The sequence below is a fragment of the Diadema setosum genome, chromosome 4, assembly GCF_964275005.1.
Source record: "Diadema setosum chromosome 4, eeDiaSeto1, whole genome shotgun sequence".
Lineage (NCBI taxonomy): Eukaryota > Metazoa > Echinodermata > Echinoidea > Diadematoida > Diadematidae > Diadema > Diadema setosum.
Window position 1 is genome coordinate 26,137,597 of NC_092688.1, and position 26,130 is coordinate 26,163,726.

A 26,130-nucleotide genomic window follows, 5' to 3' on the forward strand; every position below is an offset into this window, starting at 1 on the left:
ACAACCGGTCGCACGACTCGACACTGCACACTATACGATCAGACTACACAGCTGGGCTTACAACCATTCTGACTTCAGCACATTACACTGTAGGGTGATTGGCTGAAAGCCCACGACCGGTCATAAAAATTGGACATGTCAAATCTCTACGACTGGAACTAAAATCAGTCACATGACTGAAAACTGGCAAGGCTGGTGATGTCACACTTCCGGTCTGTGCAGTGGCTTTTAGTCATAGGAGTTGTAGGAGAAGCTTTTTCCAGACTGAGGCAAAGTACCAGGTACCTGCTGCCGGTAGTCCATCTCTACATAAACAAAAAAAAATAAATAAATAAATAAATCAACAGCAATGCAGCATAAGAGAATAATATTCTGTAACGTCTACAGTAAACATCCCTAGAAATCAATCAGAAAACACTGCAATTATCGCCATCAAATCGTAACACATTGCAGTTGCTTTATTCCCCTTTTTCTTCTCCTTTGTTATGGGCAAGGAAGAAAGGAAGAAGAAGAAGATTTATCTGGGAAATTTTAGTGGAACTGTGACAGCTACCTAGTCAAACATTTATGAACTTAATTGTTCTTTTCCACTTTTGTGCCGGCTAAAGGGGAATTTGCTCTAAGTACATGATATGTGGATACAATGACTGCAGACATATTAACCCATTGAGGATGGTTTGATTTTGCTACAACACGCATTTCCCATAGTTGCCTGCCCAAGTATACTCGGGACTCGTCCTCAATGGGTTAGTAGTACACATCAATGAAGTTTGACAAAAAACTGGACAATCTGTTAGAAAGTGTGACTTTCCATAGTTTGGGTTAAATGTGTGCATCATTGTCACTGCATTGCTTGTCTTCATTTGCCAAACAGTTCCTCTTCCTCCTTTGTTTTACTTTCACTGTCAGGATTTCAAAATACCAAGGACCTGCACAAAAAGCAACCATTGCAGAGTCATCAAGTGAGAGCCAAAAGGGGGCAACTCCATAGACTCTGTGCTGCGTTACAGTACTCTTTTTATACCCACACATCACACATTGCAACAGCAAATGATCTGAGCTTCATTTTCTAGAAAGTTGTTATGAATCAAAGCAATTCTTGCTGGAAAGACAAGTGTCATGGTTAGAACAGGATTGGCTGTTGCTAAAAGAAGTCGCTACTTAAGCAAAGGACTGATATCCTAACAAACAAAGACCCTGGTCACAGTAGCACTCACCTCTCATTTCTGTGACGGCAGTGGAGTCGTCGTAGTGCAACAACCCTCCAGCTCTGGGCAGGGTGATGAAGTCCAGACTGCTGGCTGCCAGGGAGTGGTTGGCCGGTTTGTACTGCTCCACGGCAAAGTTGTAGGACAAGGCTACAAAAGAACCAAGAGGAAAGCACAAATCTCACTGGCAATTAATATTACATGTGCCACAACATTGCAGATGGGCTTTATGCGCTACCCTGCAAATTCATTTTCATAGCAGTTATCTTCAGAGAAGAATTCTATGACTAGTAAATTTTGCTTTTCATGGAAAGTACACATTCCCTTGACTTATTACTGACACATATTACGGCTAATATCATTCCCATTTTCTGAAAGGAAAGTATAGTGCTCTTTTATTACACTCGACAACTAATACTACATCATTTTGTGGAATACTGTATTTGACCAAATGAAACTGAACTGAACTGAACTAATATTGCTGCAATCACTCAAGCCACATGAATATTTAGGTTTGATTCCCCTTTATATATGCAGTCTCTTTGATTATTACCATTACCGTGACCAAACCCTGGTAATTTTAATATATGAGCACACATAATTAAGACACAAAGGCTTGAGCATAGACAAGCAAAGATGGAGGCATGACCACTACCTGCAGGGGAAGGGATGTACTTCATGTAATCAGGACGATTCTTCTTCTCTGGCGGCCCCGGGTGCCACTCCATCGCCTCCATGGATTCTCCTTTACAAACAAACCAACAAGAGGAAGGAAATGATTCACTATCACAAGACTCAGACAAAAAGCTGATCCTTGCCTACTATAAAGTGACATCTTTCCTTATCGTTGTAGTATGCTTGACTTGTATACTCAGCAAAGAATGTAGCATGCCATCATAACGCCCATTAACAAGCACTGAATAACAGCCATTTATCATGATTGAATTATAGATATAAGATAACTCTGAATGAGATAATGTACATATATTTATCAAAAACAGACAAAGTGATAATTATAAGACACAACTGTACGCAAGATGCTGCTACTCCAAATGCATTCTGCATTTCACCTTTCACATTTCCCACCTGGACCCTTTCAAAACATCCTTTCTGCTTTGTTTTGCTTTTTTTGCATTCATATTTGTTTTTGTTTCTGTTTGTTGGTTGGCAAAGATTGTTGCTGTTGTTTTTTTCCAAAGCTTTCACACACTCATAGACAGTTGGAAACCCTGGTACTCACCATACACCCTCTGAAGGACAAGGCGCTGTCTGAGGGCCATGACCTGGGGGTCGTAGGTATGCACCAGCGGTCGGTTCCCGCCCAGGGCCTTCAGGAGCTTGCGCCGGTAGAATCGGCGCCAGGCCAGCTGGATGGTGCAGGCAGCCACCTGCCGCTCCCAGTTGCTCTCGTCGCGCTGCATCAGCCGCCGCAGCTGGACCTCGTTGACCGTCTTGCCCATCTTGGTATTCCGCTGCCGGTAGCTGACCGGGCAGAGGAGGAGGTAGTAGGAGACAAAAATCATCATCACTCAACGGTCAGCAAATTTTGTCATCCTCTACTGTCAAATACATGACTCAAATGTAATAGAAGTTAAAAAGTTGGCTTAATGATAAGGCTCCACATATATGAAGGCTTTTTACAACACATTATGGAAGAAAAATTCCAAAATCAAACGGTCATCACGCATCCACAAGTTTCCCTCATACTTGCAGCACACACTACCACTAATTCAAAGTAAACAACAGAAAATATTATACTCATCATCATCATCATATCTTTACCCCCGAGATGTCATCAGTTTGATGAAAAAAAGAAAGATACCCAAACCCGAGAGTGAGTCATATATTATCTGAATCTGCCTTTTACTACTCTTTCTCTTTTATCTATCCAGACATCTTGTAGATACAATACTGCTCATATCACGTTCATACCGATTTTCATACATCATATTTGTTCGTAAGCAGATAAATATTTCTGGGATTATACCAAATTTATAGAGGCTTATGGATACATACATATAACACCCAAACACTTAATGGATCCATAAACGCAGAACTAAACACACAGGCATGTTTGATAATAGAAGTACTGTATACGTCATATATTTCGTGAGTCTAAATTTTCACAAATTGGGAATTCCCGACAATTTCGCGAGTGGTTAAATTCGCAATCGTGGAGTCCTGTACTGAACAGAGAAATGTACATGCGTACGTCACATCCACATCGGGATCAGAGTCAATATTTTTGCGTGTCTTAAATATTGCGAATAGCACCTGACTCGCGAAATTTAAAAAAAAGAAAAAAAAAAAAATATTCATCGTATACAGTATAATGCATACTTGCGCCATGCATGCTGGATGACGGTTGCCGCTTTCCTCTTCCTCCTCATGTCGGCCAGCCTCATCTTCTCCCGACCCACCACCGCCTTCCTGCCGGCCAGCAGCCTCGCCCTGTCCCCGTCCCCTACGGCCTCTGTCAGCGGCTGCGAGCACGGATTGTGGCTGCTCCCGGAGAGGAGGGGCGGGGCTATTGCCATGGAAACCCCATCTCCATCAACCATCCCATGAGATGGGTTTTCACTCAGCAGAGACTCGGTGTGCTCAAAGTCTTCTGAGTAAGCATCCATCCCGCCTGGACGTCCTGGACCCGTCCAAGTCACAAAGTGTAAGAGAAATTACTTTACGGGACTGTAACACCCAGCTCTTCATATTTCTATACAAGGTGGGGGAAACAGCTGATGATTTGTACATCATCACAGAGCAGTAAATAGTTGCATGTTGCTCATATCTACAAATGCTGGTTTTCATATGCGGATGTAATCTCTTATTCATGAAAAAACAAAACAAAACAAAACAAAACAAAACAAAAAAAACTGTAACATCCAGCAGGTTAATGAGTGGCCACATGACTGATTACTGTAAAAGTGGATATTTTTGCAAAAGTAATTATTCTTAGTGCTGAGCCAAGGAAAATTTAATTTTGTGTGTCTTTAATTCCACAGAATTAAGACAGTACCTCGTGGTACGTATCACAAGCAAAAAGAAAAAATTCTTCAAACTTTCACTGACAGGTTGTACTAATTTTGCTGCTTTCTCTCAATCCACATTTATATTTGGGCTTTGGTTTCCTTTAAGATTATGGTATGAGCACATCTTCCATCCAGCTGCATTGTTGCTAATACTTACCATGGTTGTTGTTGCTGTTGTTGTTATTTAGGTTGTCGCCCCCACCAGCTGTCCATCCATTCTGCCTGACTGAGGACCGGGTGGACCCGGTAAGGTGCTCCGAGCCACCTCCTCCCCTTCCGTCACTCCCCTCCTGGTAGCTTCCATCTTGGGAATCGGTCTTCTTGTTCAGCTCTTCACGTTTCCTGATATAGGAAAAAAAATGATAGTTGGTTTAATTTTTTGTGATGTGACTCACAAATAATAAGATGATTGTTTGCTTGAATATCCATTTATCATCACTGACTCTCTATCATTTATAATACATACGTTCTCAAATTTCAATACACAATATTGTATTTTCTTTCCCTTCTGCATGACTATTTGCTTCTCTGCTACATAAAAAATCCATAATGATAATGATATTCAAAACAATTACAGAAAAGTTGACAATAATATCAAATACTAAAATATGAATAATGCTGATATCAAGACTAAGCAGAAAAAAAAAAAGAAAAAGAAAGAAGAATGTGAGGGAGAAAAGAAATGGAAAGAAAAGTATAATCAATCATGACTATGACGACCATAACTGCATGTTTCACTCTCAATTCAAATTTATACTGCATAATTCTTTTTTATAACCAGTCATATGGGACAGTCGAAAAAATGAAGTTGACAATAACACCCAGCTGGCACATGGCAAGCAGATGAATGAAAATGATGAAAACCAAAGGCAGCCTCTTACTTGGCTGCAGCGTCTTTCCGGAGCTGCTCATGTTTCATCAGCAGCATCTTCCTCTCCACGAAAGTCTTGCGAACACAGAAGCCACGGAAGCGGGCCTGTGGAACGAGAATTTAAAATAGTGGAGAAAATGTCCATCTGCGGCATCCTCTTTTTATTTTCTAATTATTACTATCTTTTTTTTTTTCTTTTTCTTTTTTCTTTTTGCTCTGCCTAAAGGTACATTGTGCCTTGGTAGCACAGTCTGCTACCTTATCACCTTGGGCAGAACGGCTGGGCAGGGGTCATTATTATTCTCCTGTTACCAGGAGTGCGATATAGTCCACACTTCAAAGGGTTTGTTGCATTGCTGTTTGTGAGTAGTGACATGGCATGCTTGTGTGCTAACGCTGTGATGCACTCGCAACAAGGACTTGTAAGTTTTTGCTGTTTTTTTTTTGTTTTTTTTTTTGGGGGGGGGGTCGCATTAAACAAGGGACAACATGATTTCACACAGTAACTATGGTCTAACTGTGCCTTTGACCTGTGATCTTTTTCAGCTAAAAGGGAGACCTACTACTTCTAGATTTATCTCATCTTCCTGGACACCATGTTGCTTCATGCTTTCTTACATTCCCTTTCCATTCAGATTACTGACTGGTTCCTTTTAAGATTCCCAAGATTGCTTGCATAATGTGAATACACACTTGGGGTCATATATATAGAGTGTCGTTGCAGTTTATTGCATACAATTCGGGCATCCGTCCACAAGATCTTCTTCAAGTTTCTGGAAAGTTCCAGATCACACCTACACGAAACATGACAACAGATTTATTCCTACTGAGAATTAGATTTGTAAATAAACCAACAAATAAACAATCACGCAAGCATACTGCATTTGTACTTGTTCTCACATGAAACTAATTGCAAACTCCCACAGAGCGTAAGATGAGCATTCAATTACACAGTTTATAAAATGGGTGCAAGAATGTAGCCAATTGGAAGCGCTGAAATGAGTCACGTGTGCATACATTAATTTCTCACTAACATGCACGGCCTGACGTTACAATGTTTACACTAGCAGTGCGCACTCAATCAGTTGTTACAAGTGCGTCGCGCGCTACTATACGCGCTGTCAATCCTGTCAACAACTTCTAGTTCGGGCTGCCGGCCGGCCTTTCTTGTGTGCATAACGTGTGTGGCGTACGTATACTCTTATACGTAATACAGTACTTATATATGCTGGATTTCCGAGTGCGACGTGCGTAAATGTTTGGGACGAACATCTTCGGACATCTTGACTCTTGAGAGAGTGCTACATGTAGCTGACTGGTATTGACCCACAAAGGTACGTGAAAAATGCTGTTAGTTTTCGACCCATTTTTTAAAACAAATGATGCACAGGATTATTTCGTGGCATAAGTGGAGATGCAGCTCACTCTCAGGTATTTACAATGTAGTGCAACATGCACTCGGCTTCGCCTCGTGCATGTTTCACAATTGTAAATACCCTCGAGTGCTCTACATCTCCACTAACGCACTCTATCCTGTGCATCATTTGTATACTGTACGCTTTTCAGATCAGGAAAGGGGAATTTCCAACTTCATCCCTTCAAATATCCACCTCTCGATCCCCTCCTCCTCCATCAAAGAGAATACAGAGGAATAGATAAGTGGGTAAATATCACAATGATATTTTCAGAAGTTGTCTTTGCTGCTCAGCACGAAAAACTTAGAAACATGATCTCCCAACACTTCAACGAAATCCTTGATAGACCACCACCAATAGAAGAGGCAGAATATACAGAAAGCGGAAACTGACCTGGAAGTGGATACCACCCCACCTCGCAAAGCTGAAATTGTAATAGTTATAAAATCACTCAAGAATGGGAAAGCACCAAGGACAAGACAATTTGAATGCAGAACTGTTTAAAGCAAACTCAGAGTTTGCAGCAGAAGTACTTCAACAGCTGTTTGCAATGATATGGAATGAAAAGAGATTACCAGCAGAATGGACAGAAGGTGTTATTGTTAAAATCCCCAAGAAAGGAGCATTAAGTAACTGCAATAACTGGCGTGGTATCACACTCCCGTCAGTTCCAAGTAAGATCTTAGCGAAAATCATCATACAGAGAATAGCAGGCGCAGTAGATGAAGAGCTCAGAAAGGAACAAGCGGGATTTCGAAAAGGAAGAGGTTGCATAGACCAGATATTCACACTATGGAATATTATAGAGCAGTGTACTGAATGGCAGAGGCAGTTGTACATCACCTTCATGGACTTTGAGAAGGCATTTGACGGTATACACAGGGATAGTCTGTGGCGAATATTACAAATGTACGGCATCCCAGGGGAATTTGTTCTTCTTTACATCAAAAGTTTCTATGGCAATTCCAAGTGTTGAGTTGGAAATGGCAACCTAAGTTTCGCAGTGAAGACTGGATGTGCCATGTCATCGTTACTCTTCAATCTTACGATTGACTGGGTCTTGAGACGAACAACAGAAGACCACGCAAGGGGAATCTAGTGGACACCCTTCTCTAACCTAGAAGACCTTGATTTTGCAGACGACTTAGCACTGCTCTCACACACGCACAGACACATGCAAGAGAAGACAGCACGGCTCAGTAGATATGCACAACAAGTTGGGCTGCAGATAAATCAAAAGAAAACTGAGATAATGATGCTAAATGTTCCAAACCCCTCACCCACCCATGTTCCCAAAGAAGAATTGTCAACAACAGAACAGTTTACTTACCTGAGAAGTACAGTTAGATGTGGTGGAGGAGTAGGCATTGACATTCGGAACAGCCTTAACAAAGCCAGAAATGTATTTAGGATACTAAACAAGGTGTGGCAGTCATCACAGTATAGAAAAAGACCGAACTGAAATTGTATCAAAGCTGTGTATTAATGGCTCTCCTTTACAGATCAGAATGTTGGAGGATGACTGATAGTGGTCTTACAAAGCTCTTGACAATCCACACACACACACACAAAAAAAAAAAAAAATCTAAGGCGAATTCTTCGTATACATTGGCCAAACATGATATCTAATGAAAAGTTATTAACACAATGGAAAACATCAGAATGATTATCAAGAGAAGACGATGGAGATGGATAGGCAGGGCTGCACACTGGCGCCGGTCCGACGGTCAAAGACCGGTAAAAGTCACTGTCGGACCGGTAACTTTTCAGGAAATCCACAAGTTACCGGTCCGACATGACCAGTAAAAAAAAAAAAAAAAAAAAAAAACATTGGTGGGGTCAGTAGAAAGGAAAAGAGCAGCCCCGATCAGGGAGAAACAGAATGCAAGATATCGCACTGTTCAACAAGTTTTACGCAAGTTTTCGTTTATGTCTACCGGTGCAATTTGTACAGTAAACGGGATTAGTTTTGAGCACTAGCAGTCGACCAGTTATCGCAGTCGCGCTAGCTTGCGCATTTGGCGTTGCTCACGCACTGCATGCAATGCAAAGCATGTATACAGTGTAACTGCTTTTCGATTGCTTGCGATCGGCGGTCATGCCAGACAAGAAGCATTGATAGAAGCGCACGCATTTCTGGGTCATTTTACTCATGATTTTTAACGCAAGATCGATCCGATCCCGGCTTCGCTGCAGCGTGGCAGTTATGTTAGAACTAATATACTAGTGTCGATTTTTAGAAAAAGTAAAAACACATTCGATATTCAGCGATACAGTAAATGGCACTGATTGCGTTTATTTTCATTTTACACAGTCATTTCACAAATGAATATTTTCATTCGCTCAGAATGGTCTCATAATGAAGATAGGCGCAAAAAAGGATCACGAAATCGGCCCTTCCGTGAACTTTTTAAGAACGCATGCACAAAATGTGAAGAGATAATACTACGGAGAAAAAAAAAATCATGAAATCATGGCAGTCCCGCTTACATATTTGAGGTAGAAATCGTCCCAAAAAGGATCATGAATTCGACCGGCCGCGTCGTATCTTTCAAAAGCTTATGATGTACGAAATGCGAAGAGATTATAGAGGAGAAAAAAAAATAGAGGAAACAGTTTGGTGAGTGCATCATAAAAGATTACAGCCGAATAACAATTCATGAAATCAACGCAATCCCGTTGAAATTTTATGAAACAATAGGCGCAAAAAGGATCTTGAATTCAGTCCTGCATGCCGTGTTGTTCATCAAAAACGCATGCACAAATGCGACGAGATTGTCGGGAGAAAAATAAAAAACACATTTTTACCCTTCTGGTGCGTGCATTACAAAAGATTACATCCGAAGTAATTCATGAAATCGCCACAATCCCGCTGATATTTGCAGGTAGAAATAGGCGCAAAAAGGATCGTGAATGTGAACGCATGTACGAAATGGGAAAAGATTAGCGGGAGAAAAATAAAGGACACATTTTCACCCCTTTTGGCGATTGCATCATATAGATTACAGCCGAATAGTAATTCATGAAAATTTGGCAATCCCGTTGGAATTTGAGTAAACAATAATAGGCGCAAAAAGAATATCGAATTCGGCCCTGCATGCAATGTATAATTTTGAAAACGCATGCACAAATGCGAAGAAATTATCGGGAGAAAAATAAAGAACATATTTTCAACCCTTCTGGTGAATGTATCATAAAAAAGATAACAGCCGAAATAATTAATGACATATCGCAATCCCGCTGATATTTGGCGCTAAAAGGATCGTGAATTCGGTCGCGACGTATAGGCATGTACGCAATGCGAAGTGATTATTGGGTGAAAAATACAGGACACATTTTCAACCCCTTTTGGCCCGAGCATCATAAAGATTAGAGCCGAATAATAATTCATAAAATCATCGCGATCCCGTTGAAGTTTGAGGAAACGATAGGCGCAAAAGAATCATGATTTTTGGCCGTGTCGTGTATCTTTTAAGAACGCATTTACGAAATGCGAAGAGTTTATCGGGGAAAAATAAAGGACACATTTTCAACCCATTTTGGCGCGTGTATCATAAAAGATTGCATCCGAAGTTATACATGTAATCATCGCAATCCCGCTGATATTTGAGGTAGAAATAGGCGCAAAAAGGATCGTGATTTCGGCCGTGTCGTATACCTTTCAAGAACGCATGTACGGAATGCGAAGATTATGGGGAGAAAAATAAAGAACGCATTTTCAACCATTCTATTAGTTGGTGCGCGCATCACAAAAGATTACATCTGAAGTAATTCATGAAATTGCCACAATTCGGTTGATATTCAATGTAGAAATAGACAATAAAAGGATCGTGAATTCGGCCATGTCGTATACGCAAGTACGAAATGCGAAGAGATTATTGGGAGAAAAAAAAGGACACATTTTCAACCCCTTTTGGCCCGTGCATCATAAAGATTACAGCCGAATAATAATTCATGAAATCATCGCAATCCCGTTGAAGTTTGAGGAAACAATAGGCGCAAAAAGAATCATGATTTTTGGCCGTGTCGTATATCTTTTAAGAACGCATTTACGAAATGCGAAGAGTTTATCCGGGAAAAATAAAGGACACATTTTCAACCCATTTTGGCGCGTTATCATAAAAGATTACAGCCGAAGTTATTCATAAAATCATCGCAATCCCGCTGATATTTGAGGTAGAAATAGGCGCAAAAAGGATCGTGAATTCCGCCGTGTCGTATACCTTTCAAGAACGCATGTACGGAATGCGAAGAGATTATGGGGAGAAAAATAAAGATCACATTTTCAACCTCTTTTGGCGCGTGCATCACAAAAAGTTACATCCGAAGTAATTCATGAAATCGCCACAATTCCGCTGATATTTGAGGTAGAAATAGGCGCAAAAAGTATCATGAATTCGGCTGTGTGGAACATCTATAAGAACGCACTTACGAAATTCGAAGAGTTTATCGGGAAAAAGTAAAGGACACATTTTCAACCCATTTTGGCGCGTGCATCATAAAAGATTACAGCCGAAGTAATCTATGAAATCGTCACAATCCCGCTGATTATTTGAGGTAGAAATAGGCGCAAAAAGTATCATGAATTCGGCCATGTGGTGCATCAAAGAACGCACTTACGAAATTCGAAGAGTTTATCGGGAAAAAATAAAGGACACATTTTCAACCTCTTTTGGCGCTTGCATCAGAAAATATTACAGCCGAAGTAATTTATGAAATCGTCACAATCCCGCTAATATTTGAGGTGGAAATAGGCGCAAAAAGTATCATGAATTCGGCCATGTGGTGCATCTTTTTAAGAACGCACTTACGAAATTCGAAGAGTTTATCGGGAAAAAATAAAGGACACATTTTCAACCCATTTTGGCCCGTTATCATAAAAGATTACAGCCGAAGTTATATGTGAAATCGTCACAATCCCGCTGATTATATGAGGTAGAAATAGGCGCAAAAAGTATCATGAATTCGGCCATGTGGTGCATCTTTTTAAGAACGCACTTACGAAATTAGAAGAGTTTATCGGGAAAAAATAAAGGACACATTTTCAACCTCTTGGCGCTTGCATCAGAAAATATTACAGCTGAAGTAATTTATGAAATCGTCACAATCCCGCTAATATTTGAGGTGGAAATAGGCGCAAAAAGTATCATGAATTCGGCCATGTGGTGCATCTTTTTAAGAACGCACTTACGAAATTCGAAGAGTTTATCGGGAAAAAATGAAGGACACATTTTCAACCCATTTTGGCGCGTTATCATAAAAGATTACAGCCGAAGTAATTTATGAAATCGTCACAATCCCGCTAATATTTGAGGTGGAAATGGGCGCAAAAAGGATTGCAAATTCAGCCCTGCATGTCGTGTGCCTTTCAAGAACGCATGCACAAATGCGAATAGATTATCGGGCGAAAAATAAAGAACTCCTTGGAGCGCATACATCAGAAAATTTCACAGCTAAAATAATTCATTAAATCGTCGCAATCCAACTGACCACCAAGAGCAGGTTACGCAGCAAGTTCGTGCGCCGATGTTTAGAAAAAGTCACAAACGCATTTGATACAATCTAATTTTGTTCATTATCATTTTACACTGTAATTCACAAACAAACATTCTAGTTTTTCCCATTTTTTTTTTTAATTTCTTGTGCAATAGATAATGCAAGTTAAAAAAAAAAATATTAATCTGTAAAATGTACATGGGTGGGGGGGGGGTACGTCCATAAAAAACAAGAAAATAAGTTTATTTTTTAGGTTGTCGTTGTTGACCGGTAAATTTTCCGTTCAGACCGGTAAAAAATGTTAAAACGGGGCATTTACCGGTCCGACAGAGACAGGTTGGACCGGCAGAAAAAATGGGTTAGTGTGCAGCCCTGGGATAGGGCATGTCGTTAGACAGAAAAAGGACAATGTTACCCGCACAGCCCCTCCATTGGACACCTGAAGGCAAACGTAGGAGAGGACAGCCCAGGAACACCTGGCGGAAAACGGTTGAGAATGAGCTAAAGACCTTAACCCAAAATTGAAGAACGATGACAAGGATGGCCCAAGACAGGCAGAGGTGGAGAACCTTTGTTACTGCCCTACATGCCAATCGGCATAACGGGCAGTAAGTAAGTAAGTATGATCTCCCAACAACAATATTGCAGTGAACAAAAGCCATGTGTGACTATTGTTCTTATTTCCATGTTCATTATATTCTTATCCCGGTGCAAGCCCAAGCAACCCCAAACTCCACTCTCCAAAACATTGCGGTTGCAGAGTTTAATACCTGAATACGCGTGGCTGCCATGTCCCTGATGCCTGTGATGGACAGGGCCCCCTGTTCCACCATGTACTGGGAGACCTCATGGTGGTCGTTGAGCAGGGCGTAGTCCAGCGGTGTGAAGCGGTCCTCGGTCAGCTCCATGTGGTTGGGGAAGGCCCTGTGGTCAAGGAGGAGCTTGACCGCATCCAGGTAGCCAGTGCTGCAGGCCCAGTGAAGAGCCGTCATGCCCTGTGGGTAGAAGGCCAGCTAGCTAGTTCATCTGTGCTCTTTGTATAACTTTTCTGAACTTTTGGGGGAAAGCCTTCATAAGACCCTAAAACCAGAGTCTCAGGATAGTCTAAAAATGAAGACAAGCTGCCATTTAAATGTTCCCTTTATATAACTTACTGTTATTCAAACAGTCATACAGTTTCAAGTATTGGTAATGGTTTGTGAACTTGCAATTTTTTTTAAAATCAATATGTGCGTATTCAGTAAAATCATTCTGTGAAAACAGCTACTAAATTAATCTATCCAGGGTCTACTGTACCCATCACACTTTTTCCTGGCACTTTCTTCATCAAAGTCTTACCTACAGCTATGCTGCCAATGTTTATTTTAAAACATCTTGATAAAATAATTTCAAATGACACAGCAAATCATAGGAAAGAGGCATACGGCCATGGTTACCTCATTATCCTGAAGGTTTGGGTCGGAGCCCTGCTCTAAGAGGAGCGTCATGCAGCGGATGAAGCCCCCGTATGCCGCACACTGGAGCGGGGTGCGTCCGGCGTTGTCCTGCACGTTTGGGGTGATGTCGTGCTGCATGAGCTCGTGGCACACACAGGAGTGACCACCTAAGGCAGCCCTGGGTGAGAGAGGAAAGCACACAGATGTTGCAGGTCTCAAATTTCAGATTAGCATTTCATAAATTATTCTGCAAAGTTATCATACGCATGACAATGGTGATAATAAGTATAAGACTATAAAAGTCATCATAGGCATGACAATGGTGAGATAATAATTGGATAAGACTACCAACACCTTCATCACTTCATACTCCTCATACTGAACAGTGCGATTGAGACAGCAATTACACAGTTTCTGCACGTACTATGAAAAGGCCATCACAATTATATCTACTAGCCTATATAGTGCAGGTTGACATGATGCATGACACTACTTCAATTCTCTGAAAAGCACTCCTTTACAGCTTCTATTTTGCAATTACCTGATTCAAATTTGTTCCAAGGAAAAGAGAGGCCCTCAAACATTCATGTTGTGCCATGAGCTTGCAATTACAGTTTCTGCCCATACTGTAAAAAGGCCTTTACAATTAATTCTGCTGCTGGTCTAAACATAGTGCAACTTGACACGGTATATGACACTATTTTAATTCTCTGTAAAGCACTCCCGTTCCTTTACATCTTCTATTGTGCAATTATGTGATTTCAATTTGTTCCAACTAAAGAGAGTGGCACTGCAATTTTCATGCAGTGCCATGAAAAATAAATAAAGCACGGACTTGTTCTTCAACAGCACATTGGCTTGTGCTTTCTATGTCAACGACCTCTGTAACATCACCGAGACCTTTATTACAAGGTGTTGACAAATCACCAGCAATTCATAGTCAGGATCCTAATTTGAACATTAGTTTCACAAGTTCAGTACCATATGTGACCATGCATCACAAAACGAACAAAAAGTCGCACGCAGTGATTTTGTGTGAGGACTGAAAATAGGTGAAATGGGTCAACCTAATTAATCTTGAGTTTTTCATATTTTCTGAAAAAGCAAGACCTTAGTCTTTTTCTATACTATATTAAAGTTTGGAATCATAAAACAAACAGGAACTTGTGATTTCAGCAGTTTTCCTCGAACACTTTTTGGTGGACTAGTGTGATTAGTTGTTTCTCATGGAACCCTCTTCCCATTTCTAAAAAAAACCCTGTCCATACACTTCACTTTCAACTCCAATAACTTTGGAAAGAATGATGACAGTACATTGAAAGTTGGCATTAATCATGTACAGAATGTGCTAATGAAGCATGTCCAATTTCAGCTTAATCTGATAATCCCTTCATTGTTGTTGCTCCAGTGGTCAACATCCTGTTTTTTGTTCCATTCATCCCACAGCTAGCATAGCTTGGTAAAGATTATGTGCTTGAATACACCCTGTACTTCAGAGCCTGTTTTCTCAGTTCACACTTTCCAGAGTGTGTCCTTTCTTTCCAATATTTGGATAGGTTAGGAGAATCCATTCAAATTGAGTTATACATCATTTTAAAGCTTAGAGTCTGCTCTTTCAGAATCTATTTTTAACTAAAAATCCATGTCTGGCGACTTTTTGTTTGTTTTGTGATGCAGGGTCTCATATTACACTACACATCGACTTGCTGACACAACATACTCTCATTTATAGGTTTTATTTGTTGAGATGCAAATTTCCTTCAAGTTGTCTTCCTCTACAAAATGAAATTTGTAAGATTGCAACTGCTGATCTGTAATTTACAGATTAGCAGTTGTAGGGGGAAACAAATTGAAGGAAATTCACATCTCAACCTTCACCCCTCTAACTAGTATTCTCTTGCTTTTTATTTGTTTCTAACATTCTTTTTTTTAATTATTATACTCTACATTTTGAAGATGAAGAAACATACCAATGGAGAGGCGATCTCCCTTCCTGGTCAACAATCTTCACTTGTGCACCCCCTGGAGCATAGATCAAAACAACAATCAAGAAGAGTTCCAACAACAGCACACAATTTAGTTTACATTCTCATTTATCAATTGAGTAAAAAGGGAGCTTTCACAGTGGTAATGCAGATGTCAGAGTGTGCATGGTTTTTGAAAATGTTGGCAGTTGGCACAGTTACGAGTTTGAAATCCTGCATCCACTCAAATTTACAATGGTAATGGGCCACAGCAGCATTGGTCAAGAAGCCATGGTGCAGCAGAAGGAATGTGATGTCACGTGCACATTTGCATATGGATAATTTGTAACTCAGCTGAGCTACAGTGCTGTGCATATGAGAAAGTGCTTGTAAAGCAGAATGGCTTGAAGAAAGTACTACCATCAAGATTGGTTTTTGCCTGCATCACACAGCTCACTACATCACCTTTCAAAAATTGAGGGTCCTATTGATGGACAGTGTACTACAATCCCACTTATTTCCTTGCCTGGGGCTGCTAAAACTCTCCATAGGGTAAGTAATGTGAATTCCAGTTGCTTGTTAATTGTTGCCCGTGTTCTTAGCAGGAGAAATATCTCTTGCAATGACCTCATGGTTGATTTGAAAGAAAACAAGCAAGTTTTGCCCTCATGCAAACATTGCATAGCTGTGTTACAGCAGAACACAAACAATAGTACACAGCTCAATAGATGACTTAGATGATGCCCTTATATTCAATCACTATTATGACAAAATTATGCTTGAACTTTTTCAAACTAAACAAAGCAAGCTGTTCTGCAGCTACAACTTTGGCAAAAATCTTTCACTGTGATTTTCACTAAACAGCAAATTACTGCATAAGACTTGACTTTACCTTCAGCCAGTGACCTCATGACCTCCAGATGACCCATCTCAGCTGCCCTAAAGAGGGGCGTGTGCTTCGTCTGGTCTTGTACATCCACAGCAGCTTCATGCTTGAAGGTTGGAAACAAAAGGCAATCACATGGATCAAAATACTCAGATGTTTCCTCAGCTCTTTTGAATGGGAAAGAAGTTCCTTCTTGTATGACCAACATTTTGGGATTTCTGTGACTCTGGAATCTGTACCATGGTACAGTTGGACAGAATTTGGATACTTGTAATACAAAGACTTAGAAAGCATGGTGATGTTGGTATTAAAGTGAATATCTCAAGCCAAAAACAAAAGGGAATCCGTGAAATGAGTCATTCATACACATCAATTCCAATTTTTATTTGCACAATCATTAAAGATGTTTGTGTCCAAAAGATCATTTCCTCAAAACTTAACTTGTCAAGAATATTAGTTAACATGTTGTAAAATAATATGTCACCACATAGATCTTGCAGTATGACAATTCTCAAATATCAGACAGTTTGTGGGTTTGTTTGTTTTTTTTAACAACAAGGGGTTTAGGAGAGAGCCGAAAAGGAAGAAAATCCGTAATGCTCTAAATGACACAACAGTGATAGGACTGTTCATTGCTACTAACCCTGAGTAAAACTCCAACAGTGCTGGCATGGCCTGACATGGCAGCTGCATGCAGAGCTGTTCAAAACAAAACAAATAGAAGGGGGATAAATCATCATGATTTTTTTTTTAATTTGGAGTCAACATTCTCTTCTGCATCTGTCCACTGCAGTGCCTTGGAGTTTGGTTCTTGAATCGATTATTCATGACATACTTCACTAGACATCTCCACTACTTAAAAGTTTATCATGATATTCATAAAGTCAGCATAGATTTTGGATTGTTCAGACAAGCCAAAAAGATTGATTGTAGATAAGCCAAAAAGCTTGATTGTAGAAGATCATTCACTGAAAATAAGGATAGATAAAAAAAATAATTTGCATGTTAGCGATTTGTTGATATTTATTTCACTATAAGCAAATGATAAATTAGTACTTCTGGTCCTTAATATTTCTGTTTTTTGAGATTTTTTTTTTTTTTTTTTTTGGGGGGGGGGTTTCAATCTTTTTTTTTTTCCTTTTTTTTTTTTGGGGGGGGGTTGTGTGCAAGGCTTACTCTTACATCTGAGTCTAAATGACTCGATGGCTCTCATAACCATAATCAGAAACAGAGAGAAAGAACAAAAACATAATGCCTCAGGTACCCTTTGAGGAAGAGGCATAAAGATGTGTTTAATAATGCATTTTGAGTCTTGATTTAAGACTATTAATTGGAGATTTCTTGATTTCTAATAGTAAATCATTCCAAAGTTTAGGAGCTGCACAAGCAAATGCACACTCTCCTGATATCATTTTTTGTTTTAGGTGTAGGGATATGTGGAAGAAGAATGTCTTTATTTTTATCTTATTTGCTTTTATTAATGGTTTAAAAGAAAACTACCATGGCAGCCAAAACAGGCCGAATTGAGGTAGTTTACACAGTAATACAACATAAGATTAACAATATCACATACAAATTGCTTATGAAAAAAAAAGACTTACATTACAGAACATATGTATATGATAACATAATTGCATATTCATTCTACAGCTCAATTTCTAAAACACAGATATAATATCAAAAACCGCCAGACATTAACACGTTCATATAATACAAATAGAAATGCATATGATTACAGTCTTGAACACACTTGACACTTTTACCCCTTCACACATAGTGTACACCTCCCTTTGGCAAAAACTTTGCACCTATTGTCATACACCCACTGTGCACTTTATGAGTGAGTCTATGAGAGTTAACTCGACCAAGTTTGACACTAGCTAGGACTGTAGTGTAGTATCAATCCCAGGCTGCTCGCCACCAACCCTCACCTGTTGCTCCCGTCTTGTCTGTGGCATTGATGTCCTGTCCGTATCTCATCATGACCTCCAGGACACCATCGGCCCCCTTGCCCGCAGCCCACATCAGGGCGGACCGGCCCTCGAGGTCCGGCTCGTCTGTGATGCCTTCCCTCTGGAGGAACAGCTCCACCGTTTCCTAGCAACAAGAGAGAGAGAGAGTAACATCATATGGCTTTAAACTCTGGCAAAACTCTGGCAGTTAGAAGATGTGTTTGTCTGTTTGTTTTTTAAATGGCAGTAGTGCTACTCTTTTTAGCCTTCCCCCCGAGATGCAGAGATGCTAAACTTGTAAGCAGCATTGCAGCATTTTGAGGGCTAAAAATTTGTATTTTTGGTGAAAAAACAGTTATTTCTGCCTTTCCTGCCATAGATGTATGTAGTTAATTATAATTTGGGACAAACATCATTGTCCATGCTACCTTCAGTATCTTTGGCAAAACACGGTACAAATAATGCCACAAAAAGGAATGATTGGCATCTCCGGAGTTGGCAGAGATGGTTTACAATCAAACATTAGACAAGCATGCAAGAAAGTCAGACTGTACTTTATGGTATACAAATATACTGCAAAACAAAAACTTTTCTCAACAGATAAATCCAATCCAGTACATACTTTATACACCATATGTTCAGCAAGTCCAATCATTTCACTAATCAGAACTGCCCAACAATTTCGCAAGTGGTTAGATTAGCGATCATGACGTACAGCAATTGTCATGCACCCTGTTCATGTACAGTGTACTGCGTACCAGTACATGTACGCGTTCATGTTGCTTTCGCATCAGGATAAGAGTTAATATTTTCGCCTGTTTTTAAATTTGCAAATAGTAGATGACTCGCAAAACTTTTGCAAAATATAAACAGTTTAGATTTTGCAAAAGTTTTGCGAGTCGACAGTTTAAAACTGTCGACAGTAAATGGAATTAACCCCTCTCATTAAGCATTTCACTCTCGGTGTAGACAAACACTCACTGTGTGGTTGTTTTGTGCTGCGTAGTGGAGGGGCGTGGCGCCGTTGGAGTCTGAGCAGCTGTAGTTGGCATTCTTGTCCAGCAGTATGCCTACCATGTGGGTGTGGCCCAGGACCGCCGCCCAGTGCAGCGGGGTGCGGAACATGTTGTCCAGGACGGAGATGTTACACTTGACCAAGGGTGTCTGCAAATCAGGAATATGAGGTAACCGGATCTGAACTGAATACCTGACCAATAGGCAGGGCTCAACATTAGCAGTGGAACGGTAGCCCAAGGCCACTAAAAATTGCTGTCGGGCCACCAAATTTCCACAAAGATTATCTGTTGGTGGCCGTATCAGGCAACCAAGATTGTTATATTTCCTCATTTTATCGGGCTTATACATTTCTTTTTTTTTTCGTGCCACCAAAATGTAAAATTTAAAGCTTTTAGTTGCCTGATAAAAGAAAAAAAAATAGTGTCAAGCCATGCCACCAGGTCAGATGAAAATTGAAAAAATGAAGAATTCAAGGAAAAGCTCCACTCTAAGTTCACACAGACTTTCATATAACATGGATTAAAATCAAACAAACAGAAAAGAGAAAGTTCCACACAAATTAGGTAAGAAAAATAAAAGTCATGATATCTTATCTTTTCAAGTTTCCCATATCTTTACAAAAGAGGAAAATCCGTCCCTGTAATATGCAAATTACTAGGGCGATGATGTCACTGCCTCATGACTGTCCTGTGAACCCTTTTTGTGCCCAGATACTAATAGCTTAGCTTGTCGAGCTTTTCTATCAGCACTCGGTAATCCAACCAAACTTGACCTAGCTGTAAAAGTTAGCAAGCCCACTCAGGTGTAGCAATGTACCTCAGCCTAACAAAAGGCCATGACAACAGAATGGGGATTAGGGAATTAGGTAATTTCTATTCATTTACACTCAGTCTCCAGTCTTAGCAAAAAATAGAAAAAAAAAGTAAGGCTCAAAACACAACACTACAGATCTCGATGTACTCTTTATAGAAAAGGAGTCATTTATGTTGACACCCATCTTAATGCTCCTGACTAACCTGGAAATCAACAAGCTGCTGGACAACGGAGGTGTTGCCATTGGCAACGGCAAGGTGAAGCGCTGTCCTGCCCTCGTAGTCCTGCCAATTTATCACACTTGGTTCAGTGTCCTACAGGGGATAAAATACAAGATGATTTACTATCAAGAAAATAAGATTTGGCTCAATTTTCCAACACTGGACCCTGATTATGACATACATCAAAGGCTGTACAGCAGTGCATCATAAAGGATACCTCAACATAGGAGCTATGAAAATTACCTCGTGATAGAAATTATTCTGCTAATCAGGTTTGTAAATAACTTTCATCTATATATTAGATGCAGAATGTTGTGATACTACTGCTTAGAAAGGTTTGCTCATCTTTTTTATTTAAATTTGGAACAGATTCCTGGAAAAAAGTATATTACATCCAGGAGGTATACACTAAATTTAGCTGCCAAATCTGTTTACGTGTGCACACATACCTAGATACAAACACATACACATACATTTACAAACTCACATTCGCAGTCACACTTGCTAAAATATAGATTTTCTCACCAATATCAGCTGGACCGTGCTGATGGCAGTAGGAGAATCCCCAGCATTGGCTGCCCAGTGTAAAGGGGTTTTCCCATCCGTGTCTGGGATGCCAATGTTGGAGCTCTGGCATGTACAAAGAAGAAGAAGAAGAAGAAGAAAAACATTACAGGTCACACAGTTAGTGACCTTTAACAGTTAGCTAACGCAAACTACATTGTTCCAGTAAAATTGAACTACTATCCTCGGCATCAGTTTAGACATGGCACTCTCCATCACTATCCACATACCTGTGCTGTCAAAGTGGTGAGGGGGACACGCAGTTATGCAGTTGTCATAATGTCATATGAACAGAATAACATTTAATTATCAGAAGTTATATCACTGTGATTGCTCCTGACTAGTCATTAAGATGAATTTTAAGGCTAGCTGGTGGTTCTGTGCATTCAATTATGATATGTTATATTGGTATGGAGTTACAATGTTTTGGGCACTGCAATGGTCACTTTGTGCTGTTACGTGTCCCTATCAATGGCAACAAGATGGCACTGTCCATTTTATATAATTTGAAATAAAATATTAAGGCATTCATATCATTTTTGAGAGTGGCATCTATATATGAACCGCACTGCCGTCTGTGCTCCAACCATTCATTCCATGGGACCTAAGGATGTGTGAAATGCTAGAACATGTAACAAAAGATGGCATGAGGTTGAGAGTTATTGTCTTCAGGGCATGAATTGTTTTAACCCTTCAAACCTTCCCTGCATCAATAAACAACTGATTTTCTATGCAGTATTATTGTTAGAGGTACAGACAGAGTTAAGATCACTCACATGTTTGATCAACATCCTCACTGCTTCCTCATTGCCATAGGAAGCACTCCAGTGAAGAGCAGTTCTCTGTCATATGAAAAGAAAGGGAGAAACAAAAATGATACTACTACTGCATAAACCAGAGTCTGTCTGATTGTATCTACATCAAATCACTGGAACCCTACCTCCCTCCCCCCCCCCTTCTCCTCAAGACATGTGAACATAATTCACTTCAGCTGCACTTAACAAAAGAAAGTGTAATCTCACCTATGGATTATGCAAATTTTGACTGCACAATGAGCATGACACAATGAATGCATATGACAACAGACATCCAGTAAAGAAAGCATGCCGACACATGCACAAGCAAGATGAAAGGTACACTTATTTCATGTCTGTTTTAGTTCATGGACTAAACTTAAACCACAAACTACTGTCCTGAATTTGGGCCTGTATGAATTAATCTGGTGAGGCAAATACAAAATCCATGCACATTACCAAGCTGCACTGACTCCAGCTGGCACAAACCGTACCCAAAGCAACAGCTTCAAGACCTGTTAGCACAGGGAAACATGGGTGGTACAATTTGAGAACGTGCACAGTCATAGCAAGCGTAGGGAGTACCGTAGCAATCACTGTGAGAGAGTCCAAAAATTATTGCAAGCTGCTTTTGCGAAAGGCTAGCCACGTGTCTATGAATGTGTGCATCAAAGTGTACGACGATCGGTAACAGTCAACTCAAGTTGAGATTCTTTGGTTGTGTGTAATTAAATAGAGATCAGTGATAATCCTGTACATAATTCGTTACAGGGATTGTCTAATATATCCAAGCCAGGCCAGCCTTCCCACTTCACGATATCCCCAAGTTACCGAGTGTACCGGGTGGTTGAAATCGAAATATACCTTCAAGAAACACAATAATAGGGAGCTTTAGATTTGCGGCGTGGACATTTGAGATGACGATTGCATTGGACGTTCTCCTCTCTCCCTACTTTGTTGAAAAGTAGCTTTAGATTACGCAGAGACGCAACCTATAAAAAATAAAATGGCGCCCCCATATGATCAGTCCATCAAGTAGCTCTCTGCGTCGTGAATTGAGCGGATGTAAAAATAGCCTAGAAAGCTCAGATGACGTGAGCTATAAATAGATCGAGTTTGATAAGCGATTTTGCACATGCTCAGAACAAGTTTTTTCCCCTTTGAACATCCCCGTCGCAAAAAATCTAAAGCTCTCTAATCATCTGATTTCCCTTTGTACCTTGGAGTTATCCTGCTCGTCCATCTCTCCGGGCAAGAGCTGCTTCATGATGAGGGCCAGGCATCGGGTGTCCTTGTGTCTGGTGGCAAAGTGGAGACACGTCTGACCGTCGTTGTCCTTCTCCCGCCAGTACGCTCCCTTCGACACCAGCAGCTTGCACAGTCGGAAGAGCCCCTGTAACACCACCGACATGACAGGTGAGTTTAATGAGGTGGCAGCACGAGTCACAAACACAATGAACATGTCCTTAGAATTCCTTACGAATACGCCACAGTAGTGCTTTGCATTTTACAGGAATAAGCTACATATTGCATATAACGTAGATGTATGTTATTTGAGGAGCTACATTTGTACTTCCAAAAAGGAAAGTACAGAGGAAGGATAGCCATTAAAAATAGCAATATACTATCGATTCTCAATCAGTAATAAAGTTATTGCATGCTACAAAAAGTAACTTCATTTAAAGGGTACTTTCTGGTCATTTTGAAATATAGACCAATTTAAATTGCACACTGCTTCTCTAAAATTTACTACAGATTTTTCCAAGTTATCTTTGGTGCCTATTTCAATGCAATGAAGAATACACTTAATTCTAGTTAACCCAAGGAGAAGACAGAAAGACACACACATAAACAGACAGGTTTGGCTCATTGCTCTCAAATATTTCCTGACTGCTAAAGTCTTCAGAAATTAAAGAAAAAACAGAAAAGCAATGTGAGAGTGTAGACCTCTGCCAAGCAGTTCATTTCCACCCATGACACGTGCATGCTGAAAATCATCAAATTTTCCTCATGATAAAGAAGCCTTTATTTACCTCATCAGGTTCCTGCATGCTGCAAGGCAACTTGAGCAGAACATGTGCTTCTAGTGCAAATATGCAGACCCCATGTACCTGTAGTTTGAACTCCAAAGTTCACTGACTCTATTTGTTAAAAGCTACAAAATCCTTCAAAAACTCATAAAAAATTCCCCTGATTACTTCCAAAATTCAATCATCTACTCCTTGTGCCATTATCAACTTTTTCCTGCAGGTTTCATTAAAATCCTTCCCTGGTTTTTGGAGTTATTTTGCAAACAGACAAACAAACAACAAACCAATGCAGATAAAAACAAAAAACAAAAAAAATAACTCCTTAGCGGAGGTAATGAAATGCACAATGCTCTGAGATGACCTCATCTCCAATAGAAGGGGGGGGGGGGGATGCCTACAGGTACGGTGTACAGTGTATCTCCTGACCTTGTACGTTGCCCAGTGGAGGGCCGTCCTTCCCCCATTGTCCTTGGTGTCTACATTTGCACCTTTCTTGATTAGAACTTCAGCACACTCAAGGCGGTCAGCGAGGACGGCAAACATGAGGGGCGTTCGCCCAAACTGGTCCGGCTGATCCACCTGCTTGGGATAGGCTGTTTCAGGATTGAACACATAAACAATGTGAATAGGATCTGATTACATAGTGCTCCATGCAATTTATAGCAAACGGATCAATGACATTTGCTCCTGCGACAACTGCTCCAATGAAATATCTGCACTCTAAACCAAACACAAATTCTACCCACAAATATAACCCTAACCTTAATCCTAATCCTCACATCAAACTAAACCTAAAACCTATCACAACCCTACCCTTAAGCCTAAGTAAAATAAGATTGGAACAATTGTCATAGGAGCAAATATTGTATCACCACAGCAAACACACACTCAATCATTATCACACAGAAACACATTTAAAATCCATAGCAAAACAAACCTGGGGAAAAAATGCCCACACACATATTTCTCTAAAGTTCCATTTCTAGAGTCTTCTCATCTAAGGGAGCGGGGGTGGTTATCATGTACTCTCCTCAATATCAGCATTGAATTTTATATTGAAAACTGCTTCTGAAAATGTTCCTTAACTTTCTAAGACAGGATAGCACAAAGAAGCAATAGTGGACAAGCCTTGACTCTAAAAGTGAGATCCAATGTATACAGTCTCATGTATCTTGCTTACTCCTGAAAAAAAAAAAAAATCTACTGTTTGCAACAGACTTTGAAATTACCAGTTTTATCTAAACTCATACAAATGGGAAAAATAATTACCTATGGGGAAACTGACAAATATCATTTAAACACAAGCATTCACTGCAATAGTCAGCAAGTGTGCCTAGAATACATACATTGTACTGGTTTGTGCACAGCAATTTGCCCACTGTTGAGACAACACTGACTAACCTTTAAGGACTTTCACAAGGGCATTTTTCTGCCCGTTGACGGCGGCCGCGTGGATCTGGGTGGCTGGGGAGGACACTTCTCGCTGCAGGGAGGTGCTGGAGTCCATGACACCAGTCCTGTGGGCCAGTGAAACCTGTCCCCTCACCTCAGGTATGGTCTTGTCCCCCGTAGAGGGCGCTGCTACCTGCATCACTTCTCCCTTCTGCCTTTTCTACACAAAGAGGACAGAGAGGGAACGATGATATTCAAGATGAACAAAAAACAAACGAACAGACAGAAAAAAAAAAAGCCGAACATGTGAAGCAGGGGTGCCAAGCTTGTAAATAGCATTGCAGTTTTTTGACAGGGCTAAAAGGGGGCATTTTTGGTAGAAAAACAGCATTTCTACTTTTCCTACGGTTGACATACAATTGTAATATGTAGAGATACAATTTGGGAAAAACAGTATTTTCCATGAAACATACAGGATTTTTTTTTTTTTTTGCCCCCTCCCTCCATCAAAAAAAAAAAAAAAAAAGCCAAAAAGGAAAGTTACAGTTGGCATCTCCAGTGAAGGTATGAAATCACTCAACTGTGTTTTCAGTCTTTCAGATGATACAGAATGAGGTCCACCAAGTACAGATCTCTCTTCTCTCTCTCTCTCTCTCTCTCTCTCTCTCTCTCTCTCTTCTTTTTTGACCAGTATGCATTTTTCCTATACATGTAACACATACATGTACTTCCTATAGACACCTGCCAAAGTACCGTATGCTTGGGATTAGTCTTCAACGGGTTAACAAGCAACAACTCACTTCACACTTCAGTCTGATGTGAGTCATGTGATTGTCATTGTAGAAAAGTCATCAGAGCTAGAGCCTGTCATCATTATGAAATTAAAACAAGGTCAAATCCATTTTTTTTTCCTCTCTTGCTCAGATAGCACATGACTGCGCATTCTTTCTTCTTTTTTGTAAATCAAAGTCTGTACAGTACATCACATGTGTACTGTTTTTTTTTTTTCAGATACATGTATAAGCATGTGCTTCCACAACTC

General features: G+C 40.2%; 1 protein-coding gene across 1 annotated transcript; it reads right to left on the minus strand.

The window, feature by feature from the left end:
- LOC140227049 (uncharacterized) lies at positions 1-25,287 on the minus strand. Its single transcript, XM_072307482.1, has 20 exons — positions 25,098-25,287; positions 24,123-24,289; positions 22,886-23,059; positions 21,649-21,714; positions 20,834-20,938; positions 20,291-20,401; positions 19,239-19,421; positions 18,237-18,402; positions 16,949-17,004; positions 16,312-16,411; positions 15,426-15,477; positions 13,456-13,633; positions 12,790-13,014; positions 5,119-5,213; positions 4,395-4,579; positions 3,549-3,849; positions 2,449-2,690; positions 1,864-1,953; positions 1,218-1,358; positions 1-305 (listed from the first exon to the last, which is right to left on the minus strand). Exons 1-20 carry the CDS (start codon positions 25,285-25,287, stop codon positions 229-231), a joined length of 2,904 nt encoding a protein of 967 aa, XP_072163583.1. The 3' UTR covers positions 1-228.
- Positions 25,288-26,130: the final 843 nt, after the last annotated feature.